Source organism: Neopelma chrysocephalum, unplaced genomic scaffold (genome assembly GCF_003984885.1).
Source record: "Neopelma chrysocephalum unplaced genomic scaffold, ASM398488v2 Primary Assembly neopelma1_119, whole genome shotgun sequence".
In the NCBI taxonomy this organism is placed as follows: Eukaryota; Metazoa; Chordata; class Aves; order Passeriformes; family Pipridae; genus Neopelma; species Neopelma chrysocephalum.
The window spans coordinates 3,444,232-3,468,548 of record NW_020897781.1 but is presented as its reverse complement, the minus strand read 5'-3'; the positions used below and the strand labels follow the sequence as shown (position 1 = coordinate 3,468,548).

Genomic DNA, 24,317 nt, shown 5'->3' with positions numbered 1-24,317 from the left:
TTAATACAGCCCACAGTATTGCTGGCACCAGGCATTATTAAGAAAATCATTAAAATGATCCATCAGGATCCCCAGTCTGTGTTACCATTTTCAGTTATTTGTCTGCTGTTGGGTTGGTTTTGTTTCGGGCCTTTTTAGTGCTTGGAGCTTCTATTTCTGAGCTTCCCTGTGTATCCCTGACAACTGGCAGATCGCTTTCTGAGCTGAGATGCTCAGTCAGTGGCCCTGCTCCTGGATCTGGCTGTTCAGCAACGTCCTGGCTCTCACCATGAGATGAGGTGGATGAGCAATTCTGTTTTGTTCACGTATCTTCTGTTCAGGAGGCTCCAGGGAGATATGGCCAGGATGCTGGAAGGCTTTCAGGGTGCCTGCTGGGGTCTGCTCTGTACCGAGTGCATCCCTTGGAAAGGTTTCCACTTCACCACTTTCACTGTCTGAATAACACAAGACAAGGCAGCCAGGGGCAACAGTCACTGAACTATTTGGTCTCACGCTACTAAAAGGCCAAACAGAGTAGACTCCTGAAAGGCTTTCCAGCGTTCTTTGATGTTATAACCTCTGTGTGATAAAAAGATCATATTCTCTTTCTTTCAGGTAACTTTTAAAGCGCTTCCTCATGCTTTCATAGGAAAGCTCAGCTCTCTGTTGCTGAGCGTTGTACCCACCACCTGAAGCTGTTTGTCTTTCAGAAGCTGCCACAAAAAAGAGAAAATAGCTGCTAAGCTGGAGCAGGTGCCATTGACACCTATGTGGGAGACTCAACACCCACCCTGGGAGAAACTGGAAAAGTTGATGGCATGTCTGGTGGTTCCAAATGGGTTAAAAGGTGTAAATTGTAACACATTAATATATTATCTTAAAGTGCAGTAGCTTAAGAGAGAATGAGTTGTATAAGCTGTGAGATCCCACTGGTTACAGTCTCAGGTGCTGAGAGGGAAAGTGTTAAGTAGTTTAATTGCTGGTTGTTAATCAGGCTGCCAGGAGGAAGCATTAAAGGTGGATGTCAATATAGCGGCAGTGCTGAGGATTTTCACTGAGGTTGGCCTGTGGCCTCTAGACCTTCATTTTTCTCAGAAAACATGGTATGTGTTAGGCTGGTTTCCGAAGGTGTGTGGAACAGCTCTTCCAGACTGGAGGTGTGGGTGCTCTGGCCAGTGAGTCGAAGCAGGCACTGACTGTCAACAAAACCACTCCTGGGTAAATATTTTCCTTCTTTGAGTCAGGCAGGCTCAGTGATGCTGGCACAAATCCTCTGCTGTGTGGGGAGTTGGCACCAGAAGTCATCCTCTCCCTGCCTCCTTCTTAAAGCCCAGCTCAGTATGTGGGAGTGTGTTAGGGAGAATGAGGGGGAGAGCTGTGGGTGGTGGGATGAGGCTTTTCCTGAGACAGAGGTGTTTATCCATGCTGGATGACAAGCAGGTTCAGGAATACAGGAATACACAGGGTCTGACCAGCATGTCAGGCCAGAGCATTCACAACAATCCCTTTGCTAAGGAAGAGAGGCAGCTTGATGAACACACTGCCGTTTCCAGGGGAGTAAACTGTGCCTTGCTGGACAGAGATAGACCAGCACTGCCCCTGCTTAGGGGCTCTGTAATCACAAGTAGCTCATAAAATCCAATACACCTGAGGCTTGTGGGTGGGGAACACCATGCCATGCTGGAAGAAAAGCCAATATAGCCCCAGCCAAGTGGAGAAAATAAACCTGGCTGTTTAGTGCTGTAGCCCAGTTAGTTTTAAAAATTGGGTCCCCTCCCTTGTTTTACACTTGTCTTATCAGAAACCTGAACACCTCTGGTAATATCTGGTCCTACACAGGGAGGCTGAGATGGAGTAAAACTGCATCTAACAGCCTGTGCATTAAGATTCACAGGTCCAGGTTTTGATGTTTGCCAAGGATGCTGCAGACATGGTGTGATGCTGCATTATATGTAAGAAATAAAAAGGTCAAGGTATATCAAAGACTCTGCTCAACTCTGGCACAGGGATGGAGCTCACTCACCACCACCTCTGGGGGGCTGTGAAAGGTGCTGGGTGCTCTGAGTGTTCTGTGCAAGCTGCTTTCTTCTCAGAGCTTTGAGAATAGGGCTTTCTGCTGGGAATCTGTGTTCGGAATTAACCGTGGCTAAGTAGAGAGTATTAAGGGATAAATGCTTTAAAAGGTCTGCCTGTGGGCTTTGTGTAAATGGTGGCTAGTTAAGTCTTTTTGGGAAAAATATTTCTGCTAGAGTCAAATTAATGTTTGGGGGAGTTTGTTTATTTGTTTTTAAATTGGCTTTCCTGGCTCTGGTGCAGTATTTATTAATGGTATGTTCACCATCAACTATCTGGTACCCAAAAAAGTGAACATCAAGACTTCACTACCATGCAAAGAAATTATTTTGAAAACAAACCAGAAGAACATCTCATATTGTTCTCATCAGTATTTCACAATTAACGGGACATGAAAAAAACGCACAGATAAAAACAAGATGTGAGGATAGCCATGGGAGGAAATAGGATTTAGATTTTCTGTCTCCTTCACCAGTAGATTCCTACTAATACATCCTACATCCTGGTACCCTTATTTGCTTTACCAGACGTGATGCTAAAATTAGCTAGTCATACATTTCTCAGGAAGTGGTAATTAATTGGACAATATTTGTACAGAGCTTTGAAAATGTAGGTCCTAATTTTGCAAACCCCTTGTCCATAATGCAGATTAATTTAATCACATAATTACCACATTTCTGGACTTTGTTATACACATCTACCCAGCTCATGTGTGATGTATAATAATTGCATGTGTAAACCAGGAATAGCCATATTTCTCAAACACTCTGCATATGCTTTGGAAAACTGGGATCACAGGTAGCCCTTCATTACTAGGACGTCATTTTAAAATACTTTGTTCTTTTAAACTCTGTCTCTGAACATGATTTATTTTTGTTTAGAACCTCTCTCAGCAAGACCATGCTCTGCTCAGCTGGGATTTGAGCCGGTGCCTCTCATGCCAGACTCTGTCTTGATGGGAAGAGCCACTTGCAATAGCTGTAATTTTGTTTAGGGCACCTGTTCCTTTGTGTGTGCCAATGGAGTGGGCTGGTTCAGTGGTAGCAGTCGGTGGTGGGTCTTAAACCATTTTCACACAGACATTCTGTGGTATTTGGACTGAAAAGGGTTTTCTTCTTTTTCTTTCTAGAAAGTTGTTTGTACGCAGAGAATGCTGAGAGATCTGCCTTCTGCTAGCTCAGTTTGTCATAATATCTACCTAGACCAAAAGGATGTTAGCCTTAATTTAATACATTCTTCTGAATGTTTTTGCTCCCCAGACCCTGTATTAGATTGCTCCAGCCTCTCACTCCTTTAGTGGTGAAGGACCTACTAATTTCCAGCCTAAATTTATTCATGGCCAGTTTATAGCCATTTGTTCTTGTGTCAACATTGTCCTTTAGTTTAAATTGCTTCTTTGCCTTCCTAGTGTTTATCCTCCTGATGTATTTATAGACAGTAATCATATCTGCTATCAGCCTTCATTTTGCTAGACTAAACAAGCCAAGCTCTTCTAGGCTCTTCTCCGGTGATGGGCTCTTCACTGCCAGCACCTGGTTGGATCCGGGTTGCTCAGCAGTGAGTAGAAGGGCCTGGATTGCTCCCAGCATCCCGATGAGCCCCCACTGCTTGGCACAAGGAATTAGGAGTGCCATGTCTGCAATGCTGATACTGCACACAGTGAGTTTGCCAACAGCATTTGTGTCTTGCTCAGCAACAGGGAGCTGGTGGGGCATGGGGATAGTTCTCCTCTCCCATGTCCAGTAAATCAACTCCCAGAAAAGTTTTGTTATTGGTCCCTTGCTGCATTATCCTGTATTTTGTGCTGTTAAATCACATCTTGTTTCTGTCACCTAATTGTCAGGTTACCCTTCTTCCAAGCTGTCATTCCTCCTGTACAGGGCACTGATACCTTTTTAACTGAGCCCTTGACCAACTTCCTATTAACCAGCTTAACCAATTTCTTCAACTAATTCCCATCCTCTGTAGTTTAGCTGATGTATTTCTTTGAGGCACTGTATCAGATGATTGACAGAAGAGCAGACAGATTAGATCTGCCATGGTTCCTTTAATTATTCCTTCCTTCATAATTTTTCCTTCAAGAACCCTTCTTAGTTTTTAGGTCAGACTAAAAGCTCTGCACTTATCAAGATGAGGTCTTTTTTTCCTTGGCTTAAGTAGAAGCAGCACATTTACTTTGCTGTAGCATGAAGATTTGTTAGATTTATTAAAAATACTGGCCACAGGACCTCCTACAGGCTTTAGGGGGGTTTAGTCTAGACCCCCTTGGGGCAGAGTCTCATTTCCTTAGTTCCACAGCATCACCATCAGAGCAAACATATAGCAAATGTTAGGACCATTTTGGTTTACCTCTATGCTGTAGTTTCTGCCCTGTGCTGTTTAAAATGTCATTTTTGTAAAGAAAGAGAATAGGAGAATTATTCTGTATTACCAAAATGCCATCGAGAAAATGTCTCTCGTGCTCAGGGGCATGAGGCTGCCTTTTTTTTTTTAATAGTCGTAACAATAATAATGCTATTAGGACAACAAACTAAGATGCCCCTGGAGATGATGTGACAAATTGGAAGGACATGCTGAAATTGAAATTGATTGAATAGTTCAATAAAATCAGCTTAATGCACAAAAGCAAAAAGATTAGCTACAGAAAAACAAAAAAATCAGTAATTTGTTATCTGCTGGGGCCAATCTCACTGGAGATTGAATTGGTTATAAACTAAAAGTAGGTACTTGAAAGGAGCACCCTCATATATCCACAGTGCTGGAGCCTTTCAGATGGAACTGGATGTGGATGGCAACCATGAGCCTGAAGGCTTGGCAGATCTCAGACTATTTCCATTTGGTGGACTTAGCAGTGTTGGCTTTATGGCTGTACTCAATGATCTTAAAGGTGTTTTCCACCCTAAATGTTTCTGTGGTTTCTTACGTCAGGTTTTTACGACACTTGCGTACCAACCAAGGCCATTCTCCATATCAGATTCCACTTTTGCTCTAAACACAGTAGTACTGTCTTCAGCTGATGGAAATCAGTGCAACTTTGGTGATGTCTCTTAAGATTCCACCAGCAGCTCACTTCTGGTGCGTTACCTGATGGCTGCAGCTGCCTCTGGTACCCTGGGATGCAGCGCCCATCTCCAGCGTGTGCACTCCCATCATGGTCCTACCTGATCACTCCATCCATTTGAGATTTGCTGTAATTCCTCACATTTTCTCACCAGGCTTGGACTCCCTGCACTTGCTGCACAAGTGCTGTGCTCCTTTGCCATCCTTCCCCTCTTCCCATCCTTCTGCACCAGCTCTTTGTGACTGGTACATTTGCACATTACTAAATTCCTGTAATTTTCCTTTTTTTTGTTTTTGTTGTATGATCTGATTGATATCATCTGGCTTTTAAACTTCTTTAATCCGATGTTCTGGATTTATGTGGGGTTTTTTATTAACACTGTGCTACAGAGCTCAGTGAATAGCATTTTGTTAAATAAAACAACTCTGTTGTAAACCTGAGGTCTGTGAGTACACACACGCACATGTCATCAGTGTGTGTAATTTAATAAGCAGTAAAATGGAGAAGTAAACCAAACTCTTAAACGAGACTTTCTACTTCCTTGCAATCTCTTAAGAGGATTCATTTTCCAAGGGAAGCGCTGGTTGAGCAGCTGAAAGGAGCTGGAGGGGGTGGGACTTGTGCAGGCTGGTCCTGGGATGAGTAAGTGCTGTGCAGACGGAGCGTGACCTTACCCAAGGTCTGTGGTGTATTCTCAGAGTTCAGGTTGAAGTTTGCATAACTCATTTGCAGGTTTTAGAAGTGCTTTTGACACAAACAGAGCTGCCTTTGCCATGCCCTCGCTGGGGGCTCAGTGGTGGGCACACATGGGAGCAGGACCTGGGAGATACATGGAAAAACAGTGATGTGCCAGGGTAAGAAGCACTTGCTGATGGGAGCTGTTCCATCACACTCTCAGCTGATAGAAAAGAAGGAACATTTTTTTTCCTGCAGTTGCTGCCAAAGGACTGAGGCTTTGACAATAACCTGTGACAGCCACCCTGTCAGGTCAGAAGCAGTGTGGATTATGGGTCTCTCTCACTGCAGCCGGGAACATTAGAGGTGGCTTTTCCATTTAAATGCACTGTTGAAATGAGTCTCTCGTGGGCCTCCAACCTGTTCTTCTAATTTATGTGAAACCTGATTGCTGCTATTTTTTTAAATATCTTCCTCCATTATATGGTTTAAACCAAATTTGGCTCACAAGTATTTGGCCTGTTAGGGAATACTTCCATCAACCTCCCAAGTTGTCTATAAGGGAGAATAAGGAAAGAAAAGCTAAATATGAAATGGAAATTACGTTCACTAATAAGGACATTTCAGCCTTACCCGGTGCTTTACAAATGGAGTAATGAACAGCACCTTCTTGCGTGAGACAAAACAAGGGCTAACAATAGTTTCTCCCTCATGTTTTATTATACAAGTTAGGAAGAGATAATGAAAGTGCATTTCCATAATATATTCCAGTTGCAAGGTGCTGATGGATCCCTGAGTGTGATGCCTTGTCAATTTAGCAGGTCAATTAAAAGTCCTGAAATCAAGATAAAGCTGAAATTCAGATCTCTTATTCTGGCAACTCAGAAGAATTAAAGAACTGAGCCAATTACAGCACTTTGAGAATGTTTGCATGGGAATAGAGAGACCTAATTGACCTAATTCTTGCCCTTTGAAATTCCAGAGGACATTTGACATTTTACACACACCCCTGGCATGGGCACTTGGAGGGAGCAGCCCCAGTACCAAGCTCCTGAGAGCAGGAGCAGTCCAGCTTGGTCTCTTCTTGCATCAGAGTCCCTCCACTTGACTTTACAAAAAGCTTTTCTTGCATAAAGTTGTGCCTCCACTTGGTTTACACACCTTTTGGTTTTGGCTGGATCCCTCCCTGTTTCTCGGCACATCCCTTTGCCCATAATTCAGGAGAGGAGCTTTGCTTTCCTATCTGCCTGTTAAGTGCTCTGTGAGCAAGACACACATCGAGATCAGTAGTAAATTCTACAGATCCAGATGAAAATTTATTGTTAAGGACAGTTTTACAGATTAGGAGACTTTTCTCAGTGCAGACAGATATTCCCAAGTAAAGAGACATCCCAGGGAGATGTACCCACATGCAAGATCAGATGGCCTTTCCTGTTTTATTCAGGTTTATTTTCCAGTTGCATTGACATACAGCATCTTTTAGAACTTCACTGTGTGATCTTTATGGCTGGCTCTGTGAAGCTTTTTTCTTTGAGAGCCGTGTTGTAGGGGATGCTCAGGAATTTAAATAAGTTCCACTGAACTTCTGTTTGTTGCATTGAATTATTTTTTTCTTCCATGCTGGACTTAAATTCTCCTTATTTACCAAGATTGTGTTAAGGATTGAAACATGGAGAGCATTTTAAGTATCAAAATGCTTTGTGGGCATCGAACTGTGTGAGCAGAAAGAGCTGAAAGGCCACCAGGCAATGTTGATGTCAGTTTTGGGGGTATAAGGTTCTTAGCAATGTTTTCAGTGAGAACACATGCACAAAACTTTTACTGGTTTTCAGAAGAGAGAGACTAATGTTGGTGAAATGCTTAAAAATTAATAAACACCTCAGTTTCAAGCAAGGAATTTTGCCCATAAGATTTTTATTTTCCCATAAAGCAGGTGATGTCCACCAATATATGCAAAAATCCTTTCTAATGTGATAGAAAATTTTATCTGCCTTTTTTTTTACCAACATTTTAAATCCAATTATCTCTTTAGAGTCTGCTTAAATATCACACTTGTATATGGAAAATAAACCAAGGCATTTTTACAGGACACGTTTTTGTTTCTCATCTTTTCCTTTTCCTTTTCTTTCTTTTTTTTTTTTTTCCAGAAAGTTCAGCAGTATATAGTCATTGTTCAAGCCACAGATATGGAAGGAAATCTTAACTATGGTCTCTCAAACACGGCCACAGCGATCATTACGGTGACAGATGTGAATGACAACCCCCCTGAATTCACCACCAGCACTGTAAGTATCGATCCATCAGCTCGGGGACACACGGCGTGTTCGTAACTCAGGGATGTTGATACCCACTGTCTCTCTTAGCTGGTTTGGGCAGATAGGAGGAACTTTGATGGATAACTGTGGAACAAAGACTTTCATTGGGGGAAAAGGAGGAAAAAAGGGAAAAGGAAAAGAAGATTGATTCATGAACCAGCAAAACTGTTTGGTGACCGATTTCTCCGAGGTACTAAAGGAGCTGAAATAACATGGCAAACAGACCATGTCTGATTGCACTGAAGAGGATGCAGTTGTTTCTCAGCAACTGGCTGTAGACATATCAGAGTTATTAGTACTTATGAGTGAGAACCTAGCAGGAAGAGATATTTGGGGTTTATAGCTGGGATATGATTTCAAGGAGGCAATAAGTGCTCTAAATGGTAACAGGTAACTGGTAAAATTTGTATTTCCCTGATAGCTCTAACAGATGTATTTGTGTGTGCTGGCAGCAAATGTGTAGACATTCTTCAGTACATCTGTTCTTAATCAGTTAAAGATTTTACTTATATTAGCACAGTCTTTCTCTATTCTGTTCTCACGTGCTCCAAGATATTACTGGGAGGCAAGGGGGAAAAAGTAAAGAGATGCAAATGACAAATTTTTAGTGCTGTTTACTGTAAAAATCAAGGATTGAAAGGTGAAATGATGTGGTCTGGTTCATTCCAGCCTTAATAGTCCATAGATGTAGAACATCTGAAATGTGCATAGTAATTTTAGAAATCACAGAGCAGTGCAGAGGTCTAGATGCCAATAAAATGAGAAATCCTTGTGCATCCCCCATCTGTATTCATATGAGGGTCAACAAGGAGCACTAAATGATGTATCTTAAATGAGCACCAAATCTTTACAAATATAGAAAGTCTAACTGCATTGTGCTCAAGCCACTGAACATCCCTTGAGGAATGTTTTTATTATTTATATTATTCTGAATTCTCATTCCTTCTTAAAGGGTTTCTAAATATTTATTAATGTAGTACCAAAGTTTCCCCTTAGTGATACCCTTAAAAACTGCAAATATGTAGCGGAGATCATGGAGAGCCCACTTTATGCCCTCGTGGACCCAGATTAGTTCAATGCCAGCTATGGAGTCTGGGTCCTTCCCTCCCATTGCCATCAGGAGCTGGGCTGCTCAGCTCCCAAACAGTGCCAGCATTTTCTGACCAAGTGACACTTGGGCCTGGATTCTCAGAAGAAGAAAGGCACTGAATTCCTCCTGAGTCACAGTAAAACGGGCACCCAGTACGTTTTCAGGTCTGGGCATCAATCTGCAGGCTGTGCTGCTGCTCCAGCGAGGACAGGGTGGGTGTAACAGCACACATGTGCTTCCTGTCCATCGTGGATACACCATGCTTTGTGCTGTAAAGTTGTGATTCAATATCTCCTTCAGGATGATACATACAGTTATGAAGAGCCATAAAAATCTGGCACAGGTCATGGGCTGTGTGGTCCTTTCTCCTGCCAGGACAGGGTTGTTCTCTCTGGAAAGCTGCGACTCGTAGAGAAGTTTGTGTCTGTGGGGCCGTGGGACCTTGCACCACAGCAGAAGAGGGGCCCACAGCTCCTTAGTGTTTGGGGGGGACCTTATTCTGCCAGGTAAATACTTCTTTACCCTCCATTTGAGTGAAAAAGGAATGACATCTAGTGGCCATGTCACTTCAGCACAGGTTGTGCAGATGACCCAGGTTGCCTGGTCCTTGTCTCCAGATGCAAGTTGGAAGGTGAGGTTTTGGGAGTGGGATGAGCTGTGTCAGGGTTAGTTGCATGAGCACGTAAGTGCCTTCTGGAGGGCAGCATCCCTCCAGATGTGGCATATTTTAATGGCTTTCCAAAACACTTTCCAAAGCTGAATCTGCTGGAAGGTGGGATAATGGAAATTTGCTTTCAGGTGAATTCTGAGTATTTAATGTCTCTGTGTGTTAAACCTAGAAGGAATAAAAACCATCAAGAGAATTACCCATAGAATTGTGGTAAATGGATTAGAAAATGCTGCTCTTGCTTTAAGCAGAGTTGATGTGTACCATTATTTCTCTAATTTCAATCACCGAAGAAAGAGTTTTGTAAGGGCCAAAGGGCTTTACACAGTAGCACATGGGACTTCTTTATGAAGATTTGAAAACCAAGGGTGTTTTACAATAATACTTTCTGATTCTATGGAAACAAATATCTTTGATATACTCCCGGGTATAGCCAGGATGAATTCCGTGTAAGTATAATATGGTTTTTCCCTTACTGGCAGAGAGAACAGCATCAGGCTGATCAGTCTCTTTAAACCTCAGCTGAATCTCCTTGCTGTCCTCAAATAGTCTGATCTGCATTTTAACACCTCTAAAAAAGTAGCAAAAATTGCTTTCCAGGAAATCTACAGCTCCTCAGAGAGTAAGGAAGCCCATGGTCCCTTTTAAGTCTGTGGACTGTTTGGAGAGATACCGTGTATTTTTATTTTAAATACTTGTATTGAGATGCTGTTGTAAAAACAAAATAAGCTGAATAACTGAAAGTGTGGCTTGCCCTTGGAAAGCTTCCAGATGAGAGGAACTCAGGAACTGCATTCATCCCAGACACATACAAAGGCCCACCCTATAGTGCTCCTAAATTACCTGTCATTCAGCCAGGGTGGTTTTAAACTTAATCGTTTCTGGATAGGAATGTAGCTCAGGAGGACACTGCACCATGCTGGTGTCACAGCTCATGTATTCAGCAGCAGGAATTAATGTTGCTGTGTAAAATTTAACAACGGGATGGGAGAGAAGAAAACAGCCACTGCGATGGCCGAGAAAGTCAGGTCACGTCTGTGGTCGAGCACACAGTGCAGGGGGGGAAGAGACTGAGTGTATGGACCATGTGGAAGTTCAGACAGGCATAGATATGCCAAAATGACACATCCACTGGAGTGGGTGACCTGCAGACATCCAAAATATCAAATGGGCTGTCATCAAAATGTAGTGCTAGGTGAGGAGTGGAAAAAGAGCAGTAAAATCACACAGAAGATCCATAAAGGTACAGAATGAAGGTACTCCAGTAAAACTCCAAAATGCTTGGGTGCTTCTGTGAAAACAGATCACTGTGGGTGTCACACCCTTTGGTCCATCACCTGAAAGGCTGGGGAGGGTCCTGTAAAACAGCAGGGGAAGAAGCAGCCCCACCTTCCCATACAGAGGATTCTGAAATTATACGGGAGGGAGGAAATCACAGTCTCTGGATGAAACAATTTTGAACTCAGGTCTGCTCCAAGTCCAGTCTCCATCAGCAGGAGTCATGGCCAGTCCTCATAGTCGTGACCAGGACTTCCTGCATCAAGCTGTGAGGCACTGGGGCACAGCAGGAGTTGAGGCTCCTCCTCTGGTCCTTTCCAGCTCTGTTTTTTGTGATGATGAGTGTTTTCTTGATCTGCAGTGCTACCTGCCTGAGCTGAGAAGCATCAGAGAGCAGCCAACAGTGGGGAGGTGTCTCATTAGAGACATCAGAAGAGTGAAACATCCCCTGAAATGCAATAAACATTACAGGCAGCTGTTTGGGACAATTTCAATGATTTAGTGCAGGGCTGTGACCCAAGGAATGTTCTTCTGGCCAGCTAAGGGACTTCAGCCTGCTCATTGTGTTGTGTTCTTCATGTGACATTGTTGCTGCAAAAATAAATGAAGGGAGACAGTTCTTCCCTCTGCCAGAGAGCAGAGGTAGCACCAACTCCACATCTTCCGTGCCCAAGTTTTTCATGGCTTTTAGAGAGTGGTTAGCTGTGCTCATTCATTTTTCGTGGGTTTTGTATCTGGCAAATCATCAGCTGGTGTAAAATACTGACATTTTAACTGGACTGTGTTACAAAGGCTTTGCAGGAGGTTTTACTGGGAAACTGGCTTCATTACTGTTACAAGATAAAGGTATCAGTGTGCCCTCCCTTATCCAGAGTCCCTTGTACTCATAACAGGGTCATGTCCTCTGACATGTCTTAATTATGTGGAAATTCCCCAGCCTCCCTTCAAATATTTATCTCCTGTGTGTGAGTGAGTCGTGGTTTTTCCATATTAATATAGATCCATAGCCTCTGGCCAGATGCTCACCTCAGATACAGGGGGTGCAATGAAATTAGTGTTGGTAGTTTGGAGATTAAAAGTCAACTGAGACAGAACAATGCTGGATAGGCTCAGGTAAGGTATTATGTGAGGTTGAAGCATCTCTTTTGCTCACAGAAGGAATGCCTTTAATTCCAGTGAAATCTTTAACTCCTCTCAGGCAGGATGCCCTTTCCAGTCTGACCTATGATACTGTTAATAACCATCCAAGGATTTCCACTTTATCTAAGAAAATGCATAATCAGAGGGGAGGAGAAGTGAAAGAAATCCGTGCCTACACTTGACTCATACAAAGTCTATTTTTATCTTATTCAATCAGGAACAATCAGGCGCAGAGAGGAGACGCAGATGAATTTGCATGATCAGACTTCTGTGTCTGAAATGTTAATTAAAAGTTATTTTAAATTTGCCTACTGTGCAGAACTTGTTTTTATAGTAGCCGGTGTAAAGGAAATATTATTTCACAGGGCTAAAGTGCTCATGATTACTTGAGCTTGTGGATTCTTGGGAAAACCTGCCTGGCAATCAACCTCTCCTTAAACAAAAAAAAAAAAAAAAAGAAAAAGGGGAAGAGGGGGATGATGTGGAAAGAAAGGAAAAAAAAGAAACTGGGCTATTCAAGTTCTTTAAGCTCCTGAGCCTTAGGAGGTCTTATTTAAAGCTACTTTAAAATTTGCCCTTTGGCACTGCTTTGAGAATCTCCTCTTCCAAAGCTGAATCCAGTGGAGTCTGTTTTAAAGAGGCAGCTCTAGGACCGCATTCCCTTCCCCGCTGTGCTGCCTTGCTGCCTGATCCTGACACTGACTCCAGTTAGGAACAGCTGCAAAGGTTTAGGACTGGACTGTCAGGCATGTGTGGGTGCTTCCCAGCTCACAGTGCCCGGGCAGTGGTGGCTCTTGCTGGCCTGGCAAAGGCCAAAGACTGGCTGAACTCAAAGCAGAGTAGCTGGTACAGAGAAACCTGTATTCAGAGATGCTGTGCTGGAGCAGGAGGGGATGTGTTGCTGGGTGAGGGTACTCTGGTTACAATGTGGATTTGGCTAATCAGTGGAGGAACAAGTCCTTGTTGCAAGTACATCAGGAAAAGCAGTTCTAGCCACTTTTTAACTGGCCAATTTAATTAATATTGTCAGACCAGACCCATCTCTGGCTGCTGCAGTGACGTCAAGTTTGTAACCTGGCTCGTGCTGGGCTGGATCAGGCAGCAATGGAATCTGCAGTGAACTCAGCACTTCCTGAACAAAAGTACACAGAAAAATGCAAGTTAAAAGGACTTTTTAGTTTTGGCGCCACACCACCAAAAATGTCTGACCTTTGTCTGTGCAAGTATCCTGGTTCCTCTGAGCACAATGGGAGATGCTAATGAGCCCACTCTGGGAAGTGCTTTGGAATTGGAGAGGGAAGCATGCTCTTAGAGCTTCACTGCCATGCTGGCCTTGTCCTTTACCAGAAATAGTTCTTCCTTCTTCCATTTTGATGTTTCCTTCCCATTTTCTCTCCCTCTCCACCCTGATTTACTAATGTGCATCGTTTTGTGAAACAAAACAAGCCAAGATCCTCCAAACCCTTTTACTTTATAGCTTTCCATTCCCTGGTTACCTTGCTAACCCTGCTGTGCTCCACGCTCTGCTCAGTTTCCTTTCTTCTGACCCAATTTGGATATAGTAATCCAGTTTCAGTGGACTGGATTCAGAGCACTAGTATTTCCTTTTTCACAGCCATGGTGTAGAGCTCCCTTTGCCTCCTGCTCTGTGAACTTGCCAAAATTGTGGAAAAGCAAACAAGCATAATCCAAAATTGTATTCCTTGTTCTGTGTGTGTTTGTTCTTATGCTCAGTGTTTATTTGAGGACAGAGCATGGCTGTGCATCAGCCTATGATGCAGCACTGCTCAGAGCTGCAGAAATAGCTGATGTGAACTGTAAAAGTGTGGGTTTTTTTGCAAGTGGCAAAGCTCGGGATGAATGCTTTACCTGGGCTCCAGCCCCCTGAGTCGAATCCCGCTGAGCTCTGGTTTTGACAGTGAGTTCCAAAATAGCAAAGTAGCAGGAAAAACCCTCAGCTTTTCCTTCAGGCTGAAAGATTGTAACTTCCAAATGACTGTGATGAAAAGATGTAAATACGTCTGCTTTGGAGAAATTGTGTTTAATGGTCGCAGGAAACCAAAACCAAATCCGTGTCAGCTGCCTTGGGGTTTCCTAAACACATCTATAGGCAGAGGTGTCTGGAAGTGTTGGGCACATGTGAGTGTTATGACACATCCCTTTTACATGCATGCTCATGTTTTACAAATTAATCTTACACTGTGAAGGGACAACCGAGCAGGAACGGGATGTCAGTGGGATTTCCTGCAGACAGAAAATTGGGCCAGGATGCCTGCCAAGGGCTTCCTAAGAAGAGACCTCACCAGGCTGATCCAGGAAAAACTAGTGAAAGTGGGTAGCTAGCTATCTGCCAGGACCTGGGCACTTGTCTGTCTGCCTCCTCCCCATTCCTAGACCCTGGAAAAGATCAAGGGCCTAAATCTTGAGCACTGTGTACCTGATTTGCCAGTGTATAGTCTAAAGTTGCATATGGACTTGCCCATTCAGATCTCATGGTCCCCGTCACTACACCTGTGCCATTCAGAAAGTCTACAATGACATTTGAACGTAGCTTAGCCTGGATCCTACAGTATTTTTAAATCATCAAAACTGTGCTTGTGGCATAATTCAGCAGCAGTTGTCACAAGAGGCAGAAATCAAGTTGATTGCACAGGTCAGAGCTGGCAAGGGGAAAGACCAAATACGACGGTGAGAGGATGTACAGGACTGTGTTGTTTCACAGCTGAAGACAAACCAGGAGTTCTGTACAGTCCTGCAGACAGGCATTATTGTTAAAAATCAATTGTGCTTTCATGGAAAATCCCAGATGACTGTGTTCACTTGCAATTTTCCAATCAAAACGAGGCTCAGCCAAACTACCCAGCAAAGCTTGGGCTGTTACAGAGCTGTCACCATCTAACTGAAATAAATAATTGTCTTCAAGTGAATTGAATATGCCCAGCAGCATTTGGGTACATGAGCATCTACCTAATTCTGTGTACTTTCCATTAAATATATAGTTGGTGAAGTCTTACAAACTACAAATCAGTCTAGTTTTCCTAAATAAGAGCACAGTGTTTCTAAATTGAAATGGGCTTTCTGCCTCTCATTGCAGGTCCTGATGAAAACCTTTGCCATGAACAATGAATTAGATTAAGGATGTTAGGTCAAGAGGTAGCAGTAACAAACAGAGCACAAGCAGAAACAATATTCATTCTTCCCATCCTGTCTCAGCCTTGTGCAGGACTGACTGCAATAATTCCAGGGGCTTTGGCACTGCAGATATGCAGGTTAACTGTGGTTAGAAAAGTATGTAGGTCCTGATAGAAATTATTTACATCTTGACCTGCCTTTCGAGTCAAACTGACCTTTGGAGATGGATCCTACCTCAATGCAAAGCCTGTCCAATGGAGCTTAGGAAGTGTGATGTCTACACAGTTTAATTCTGTTAAAGAATGAGGATGATCCCCAGCTCAGGGTGCAGATTCCCTGTGAGCTTTCCCAGGCACAGCATCTTCAGGTGCCTGAAGGTCTCTTTCAATGCAGCGCTATGGAACACAAGACACGCTTCGTACTCTCTTGTGGATACTCAACTTTTGTGCTTTGTTTTATCACCTCTTTCATCTGAAATGAAAGATATTTCTCGCTTTATGAGAAAACAATAATTCCTCATGTCTTAATGAAAAAAGCATCAGCCTCTTCTGTGATGTCTGTTATGCCTTTACACCAGTGTAAGATATGATAGAAAGGATGAAATACCTTTGAGACTGCTTAGTGTAGTCTGCAAAATGGATAGAGATACATAGATGTATATGTATAAATACGCAAATATAGATGTGCATATAGCTGGATCCAAAGCATAGACAGATGCTGATGTAAGGCAAACAGTCATCAATCATATCCAAGTCTCTACTTCCAGATAAATTGTGGTTTATATGAATTATTCCATTACATTGTGTGGGTACATATGCATTGATATAAAAAAATGTCATCTCCTTGATAGAAGTCTCTTCTTAATAGACCCTATTAATCAAAACCTAAATTTGCAGTGGCTTTTGTTTTGTTTATTTCCTTTCAGCACATTCATTTTCAAATTATCACCAAATTAATCATGTACAGTTCTTTAAACCGGCTGCCACATGGTAAAGCAGTTCTGGTTCCTCTCCATTACACTGAGCATTAGTTATTAAGGCACAGTTCAAGGCTCTGTTTAGCCTGATTCTGTCCTGAACCTAATTGGAATCAGCTAGATTCTTCCTTGTAAATGGGTCAGTCACACAGAAAAAGCATCAAATGTAATCTTGAGATTGCGAAAAAAAAGCAGATAAAAAGAAAAAAAAAAGATAATTTTATTTCTCTTCATTGATACCTGCCTGGTGGTTAAAAGAAGGATTAAAATGAGGTCATTAAACTTTCCTTGGAGACAAAACCCAGACCTCGGTGGTAATATGATTAATCAAATATAAAAGTGAAGCCATTCTGAATGAATAACTCATTTTTATAAAATATCTAATTACTGAAATGTCGTCTGCTGCAGAATAAGAAGGGGGGGGAAATTAATTGCAATAACAATTCAAGAAGATAAAGTTTTTCTGAATTAGGTCTACACAAGAAGCTAAATTGAGTTGATTAAGTAATTTTGGTTTCAGGAACACCCTTGATGGAAGTTAGTAGTAATGAATTTTTCAGACCTCAGAGTTTAAAATTGCCGAAGACCAGCGATTAAAAAAAATGGGAACGATAGTTTCATTACGGATTTCAATTTTCTGTCACAAAAAAAGAAAGGGGGAATATAAAAAAAAATACTCTATTGGTCTCCCTCAGATTGGACACATGTACTACTTGGTGTAAAATCAAGAATAATTCAACCTGCCCTCGATGCCGGGGAGAGCAATCTCAGCCAGAGCTGCAGCTCCACACGGGAGGCAGAGCCCACAGTGCTGCTCATGTCCTTGATATCCAGGAGTAACAGCACAGCCTCTGTACCCATGTACTTCATGCATCTGTGCACCTCCAGCATACAGCATGATGCTCTGCTGTCCTTGCAGAGCGTTCAGGAGCTGTCATTCAGGGGGCTGAACAGCACATGCACATCCATCAGCAGCACTGTGGTGATATGTAACAGCTCCTTTCGACATTTGGGTTTCTAACCTGCTGGTTTGCTGGTTTGTGCAGTCAGGTTGATATTATCAAAGCACAGACAATACCTGTACCCTGGCACGGCCACCCCCGGCCCGTGGGGAACCACAGCACCCATCAGCCATCACTTGTCGTGTCCCATTTGTCAGGGGCTGGCTCATTTGCAGCATCTGGCAGTGCTGTCTCTCTGCTGCAGTCCCTGCAATGTCTCATTTAGCAGGGACTTCTCTCCTCCTTCTCCTTCCCTGTTTAATCTGTACGGGATATCTGGAGGGGGAATCTGCAGACCACACCCCGCCCTGCACCTCCCGTAGTGCTGTGGAGGAATTGTCCAGTGAGAAGGGGGTTCCAGGGGAGATGTGATACATGTGTGCAACAGGGTGTGACACAGACTGGTGTCACTGACAGCATCTCTGTAGTCAAAGGAAATGTCATCAGAGGACTCTCACTCTGTGGTGTGCTGCAATGGAAATCGCTGTGGTCTCCACCACCAGATGTGTGTGTGTGGGTTAGACACTGTTCCTGTCATCTCTGGGGTGTCAGTCAAGCTAAAATTTCAAGGAGAAATCAGACATTGATGCTCCTATATCATATATCTACCCACACCATGTTTCTTGTCTGACATTCATCTATCCACCTGTAGCATTTTTCTCAAATTTTGTTGGTTTCTTCTAGATTTTTGTGCCTCTTTCTGCTTTTGGATATTTGTTAGATATCCAGATCCTCCTCCTGAACGTAGACATCTAGGAGGTCCCTGGTTAGGCTGGACATCCACACAGCTCTGGCAGGTCCATCTCCACGTCTACCAGATGTCCCAGGCAAATACCCATTTCTGGTGGATTATTTCATTATCTTAAAAGTTCACAGCATCTCAGGCACTGATGCGAGGCTGAGAAATTTAAATACATTCTGTAACTCCTCTATTGTAAAGCACTGGAATAAATCCCCTCCTCAGGTTGGTTAACTTCCTTGGGTTGGCAGGTTTTTAAGTCTTCAGTATTCTGTTGCCTTAAAAACAGTTGCTTCTGAGCGATGTCATTTTAAGAGGATATATATCTGGAATTTCATTAAGCACATTTCACTTATGAAATCTTTAGTGACATGCTGGGGGGGAAAGAAAAAGGAGATTTAGCAAAGTATTTGGTAGTGCTGTGAGTTCTCTCTTATCAAATATTTCTAACTGTCCAGGATGTCTTAACACTTCCCAGTTGTAGAAGAAAGGGTCAGAATGCAAACAACAGCCAGAGTTAAAATCAGAGAGAATGGCTGAAAGGTTTCACATGGTTTTCTTGAACATGGAAGAGTTTTTCATACTGTTCAGCGTAGTGCAATAACAAGTTTTAATTGCTAAAAAATAACAGAGAAGAAATAATATTGTTTTCTTGCCTAAACTTACACGTATATAATGACTCCATCTTTTCACTGACCAGTATCCTCCCATTTCTCACTACATCTTTCTGCTCCATTCCACAGGAAATGTTGTAAACAAAATTTCATCAAGAAGTTTCTTTTTCATGGCAAGTCTGATGAATTACACAGCATTTAATATAGTCTTTTCAGTGCTCTATAAACAGGCAGGCAGCATTTCTCTGGAATGCCAGATTCTCAACTGGTTGAAGGTGTCCCTGCTCATAGCAGAGGGTTGGACGAGGTGACCTTTAAACCATTCTGTGATTCTGAGATTTTAGGGACTCCACCCCTTCCCATAGAAACCCTGGCAGACAGATCTCCTGTAGGTGCAAGCTCTCACACCACTGGCAGGCATTGCTGTTACATTTTAAGCATCAGTAGGGACATAAAAAATTGTCCATTGTGGCACCAGCACAGAAGATCATGTCTTTAAAGCACAGAATAAACCACACTTTTATAATAGAACATCTGCTTGAGTAGCTTTCTCCTACAAGGATGCTTGTCCAGTCAGGAACCCTGTTTATGGCCAGACTTGTGGGTTTTCCAGTGCCTGATTGTGGAATTCCAATTTACTCACTTAAAAAAAAAAAAAATCCCCCTTTGTGCTAATTCTTATCTGGAAACAGCAGAGATTCCACTTGCAGTGCAGAGGAGGTTTGAGGAGGAGTCATTGTGCAGACAGGCTGAGAAGGAAACTTGTTAAAAATCTCCATACCAGAATTATAGTGTACATAAAAATTCAGTTTCAGTACTCTTAAAATTCTCCCCTTCCCAAATACCCGTCTTCAGATCCCAATGGTACATGAGCAGCTTTTATATGCCTTAAAATCTGAAAAAAATTAAATTAAAAACTCATTATGAGGAATGGGCAGTTAATAAGAAAATCCTAAACCAGATTTATCAGCTTAAGGCCCTTCTTTATGAAACTTTATTACAGGTGCCTGAACTGAAACGTCCTCTTCTCTGCACATTTCACCAAGAAATACAAAGCCAGGCCTGTGGAGCACGTTTTGCTCACTTAGGAGCTGAGCTCTGTCTCACAATCTTTGTCGCTCCAGTTTACATGTAAATCAGGAAAAATGTGTTTTCAAAGTTGTGTTCAGAACAGAGTGGTTCTTTGCTGCTTTGCAGTTTGAAGAAAGGAAATGTGAGGCTTGATATGGCAACAAATGAATGAATTTCATCCCCTTTTGATGAAGATGGTTATTTTAGAGAGTAAGGGTGAGGGGGACAGCCTCTGCATTGGAAAGCTCTCCCTGCCATGCTGACGGATGCACAAGGTGCTGGCAGTGCCTTGGCAGTTCGAGGTCATTGTATCCAAACTGTTGTTGGCCTTTGAGGTGGTGGAGCTTCCCAGCTGGTTGTTCTTTTGGCCTGCTTTTCCCCAGCCACACAAACCTGTTCAGGTGCAGAGCTGGCGAAGAGTTGTGCTGGTGATCCTTCTCATCCCAGCACACAGTTCTCTGCCAACCTTCCCATCTGGGAGCTTTTCCATCTCGGGAGCTCAGTGAGGATCACAGGGCTGTGTGACAATGCACTGGGGAGATCAATAGACTAAGCCAGGCTGACCTAATGGTTTTATCAAGTAACACATGAATTAATGATGTTCTCAGGATCCTGCCCCAGCACAGAGCACAGCTCCAGCCCGTTCTCCAACTGCCTCAGGAGACAGGCAAGTCACTTTAGCCTTTGCATCTGCAGCTGAAGGGAAGCATAGGGCTGTCAACCACTGTAAAGCCATGAGGTATCTGTGCAAAAATGTTCTATTATATAAATGTATGTATATAAGGGCTTTTTTAAGAATGAGGCTTTGTCGGCAGTTCCAGCTGCTTTAAAATCTATGTCTCTATTTAAAAGAGAGCATTACTAATTACACCTGACAATCAAATAGTCTGCAGAAAAGTATCAGCCACCTTTTCCTGCTGTTCATTCCGTAGGCAAGAAACAAAGGTATGTTAGACAAGAGAGCAAACGAAATGTTCAAAGGATCCTTGTCTAAAACTGGAAAATAAAAGGCTGTGCTATCAGATCAGAATTTTAACGTATACTGTTTCCACTGGTTCCTGACATAAAATCTTTCATTGTTGAGTATAACCACTGTTAAAGGTCACTGTTGCAAAGGCTACATCATTTAGATGAGATGAGATCCCATTTTGGATAAATTCACAATTTTAGTTCCTAACAAGGAGATAGTATCAGGATTTGAATGTACAAGAGTGTCGGTTTACGGATTAAAGGCTTTTGTGTTCTGGAAACCACACTATGGCAGATTTCACAAGTTTCGGTGAGATGTGCAAGTCCCCAAAGTCAAGTAGGTTGATTAAAGTGGTTCTTTATAGCCTTTGAAATACAGATAAAGTACAACTTTCCTACATGGGGTTAATGTAGAATTTTTTTTACTTGACAAGGCTATATGCCTTCCCAAGGACATAATTTTAATCTCTTTTTAAACCTTTCATATGAACATTGTAAAAATCTTCTTTGTGTTGTAATGCATTTTTATAAAATATCTAAATTTCTATGCAAACTTTGAACCTCGTTTCTTAAGATATTTTTATCTGGAAATGGTTATCTTGCAGCAGAATGGTGTCTTGTGTCATCATTTTGGTGGCATCTTTTCATACTGTCACAAGAATGTAACATCTGATAATGAAAAAAAAATCAATGCTCATTGTCAGACATGCAAACTTCTTTTTTTTTTTTTTTAATATCCTTTTACTATTATGTGCTCTGAACTCCTGGCAAGTACTCCAAGAGTCTTTGAACCAAGGTGAAACCTGCACGTTCCTTCCACACACCAGAGTCTGAAGTGAGAGGGTTTTCTTTTGCTGCTTCTGAAAGAGAGGGTATTACTTTATTCTCCTCTGTTCCTGCTTTGTCTTCATATTCAAAGAGTAAAACTTGTATATTAATCCAAAATCAGTCATCACTTGACATTTTGAAGAAGACACAGCAGTAAAGGCAAAGCGTAAAGCCAGTGGCTGTCACCTGCATCAGGAACACAATGGAGGGTGGCTGTGCTCCATCATGAAATCAGCTTCAGAAGTGCCAAATTTCGGGCTTGCTGTTGTTGGTCAGACTCACCCAGCAGCAGCAAAACCAGCACGAACATCACTCAGGGTTCCTGTACAAACTCCCTATGAGCGAGTGGGTGCCCTGGCCCCACCACACCATGCACAGAGCAGAGAGGGCTCCTTTGCAGGCTGGCAAGATGTTTTAATAACACAAACTGCTGAAGACAAAGGCAGAACTTCCAATGCATCCTTTAAAAGCTGGTGAGCTTGTTGTCCTCTGCTTCCCTTGGCTTGGCTGGGCGAGGCTGGCTCCTGCCCCACTGCCACGAGCCGGTGCCTGCAGCCCGAGCAGCTCCTTTCTGAATGAGCACTGTGCCAGCTGGGCCTTGTACCAGCAGAGCAAAGCTGTGAACTGGCAAGAGCACCTTGGGCTTTATAGATCACGTTTTGGGAAGTGTTTGCCACATGGCACATAACTAGTCTGAGGTATGAATGCGTACATGGTTGGACCGTGGAGTAGATCCAAGTGGACGTGAAACTGAAGCAGGGATGCTGCAGTGCAGGGGATGTTGTGGCCACGAGCCTGAAAAAACAGCAGGAAAGAAGCTCACAGAGGGGCTGTTGGCTGGTGTAGTGCAGAGCAGCCTCAAAAAGGAGCGAGGACATCGGTGGTCATCACTCAAGACCTCACCAGAGTGAGTAGTCGTTTAATAAAACAAAAAATGAGCATCTCAAAACCTGATTTGCAAAATAAGGTTGACTTCAGGGAGGTTTCGTGGAGATTTGAGAGAGCTTTTGGTCTTTTCTGCACACTGGCAGCAGTGGAGGGGGAACCTGGCAGTCCCTGTTCGACTGTCACAGCAGCTCAGAGCCAAGTCTGACCCACACGGTGCAGAGGGGCTGGGATAACTTGCAGCCCCAGCACAGTGATCCATACAGCAAACAATATTGGAAATTAAAGGTCAGAGAATTGATAGTAAGGCTTAAGAAAACAGCAATTAGGCTGCTAGGAAGAAAAGCTAAATTACCAGTAGTAGGAGTAGTGGTGGGGGGGGAAAGAGGATTATTGATCTAAATATCAAGTTGGCAGATACACAGAGTACAATCTAGAGGTTTTTTACACCTCTGGGCTTATTCAACCCCCACAGTAAAAAATGCAGGCCTATAAAGATGGAATAAGAAGCAATCAATTAGGATGGCATTTGCTTATTTCCGTGCTGCGGCTGGGCAGGCACATCACAATTAATGATTTATTAGGAGATTTTCATCACTTTTTTTTTTCCCATTTTACACAGATTGCTGCAACCAGACCGCAGTTGTTTATTAATTTGCCTTCTATTCAAGCATCTTTGTTAAATATCATGCAGAAAAGGTAAACCCTTGGCTGGGGTGCCAGCAGGGGGTTGGGTGGATGCCCTGAAGCGTGAGGAGCTATGGGTTGTATTCAGGCTGGGTGCTGCTCCCACAGTTTGCGTGGGCAAATGCAGCCCTCTGAGTGCTGGGAGCAGAAACTGGGGAGGGATGGGACTCCCCACCACCACGTGCACACGTGCACTCCTTCACTCTCATCTCGGTTTCTCTCAGCCTAAGGGACTCAGAGAGAAGATTCAGCACTTTGCAGCAGTCAGAGCTGTCAGGGGAAGGGCTCAAAGTCTAATAAGAGGACTGAGATGCCCTTATTCTTCTGTGTTAATCCATAGCTATAGGTCATGAAACACTATTTCTCCAGGCAATTCTGCCTTCATAAACTGCTGCTGCCTGGAACAAATGTTGCGTCATCATTAGCGAATTTTGGAGACGACAGAAAGATCTTTTCTGCAGACATTCATGTGAGCAGGTCTTTGCTTTCACAGCTTTTCAGCAAAACCAGCTAGGGAGAAAAAAAAAAAGTAAGAACAGTGGAAAAAAGGAATTCCCTTTAGAAGGAAAACTGAAGAATAATCTTTATATTCATCTGTCTCAATTCCACACCTCCCTGGGAGTGGCTGCAGTGAGCTAATTGGTTTTACTCGGCTGTGCGTGGCTTCACGGACCAGACTCCAGATTTATTGCACAAAGTCAAGTCATGGTGTGAATTCATCATTTGTCCCCCATGTCAATCCCTTTCTCCTCCAGAGTGATATTTGTCTGTGTGTTTATGTGCTGTCAGGTCTGAGTGAGATGAAAGACAAACTCTGGGATTAAACCAATTTTAGTACCAAACCAAAAATCAGAATGAATTATTGCCTTTTCAGCAAGACATGACTTCAGACAGCCCCACTCCAGAGGAGTGGGAGATGGGCTTTTGCCAGCACAGGCTTTTATAGGAGGGGAGGAAAAAAGATCCTACAGAATTTAAGGATTTTAGAACATGCCAGTTTCAGAACAAATCCTTATCTGAGAAGAGAAGCGAAGTGTGTAACAATCAGCCATAGAAATCCTGGTGAATGGTCTTTAGAAAGCACTCTGGAAATTAAGGACTTCAAATGCAACCATTGAAAGTGAAGCTAAATTAAAT

The 24,317-nt window shown here is 42.9% G+C and overlaps 1 protein-coding gene across 1 annotated transcript in view; it reads left to right on the top strand.

Annotated features, from left to right (window-relative positions):
• CDH4 (cadherin 4) overlaps positions 1 to 24,317 on the top strand; it is a 426,717-nt gene that overhangs the window by 376,075 nt on the left and 26,325 nt on the right. The window contains exon 8 of the mRNA XM_027697374.1: positions 7,936 to 8,073. Within this exon, the coding sequence (XP_027553175.1) occupies positions 7,936 to 8,073 (138 nt within the window). The remainder of the gene's footprint in view (positions 1 to 7,935; positions 8,074 to 24,317) is intronic.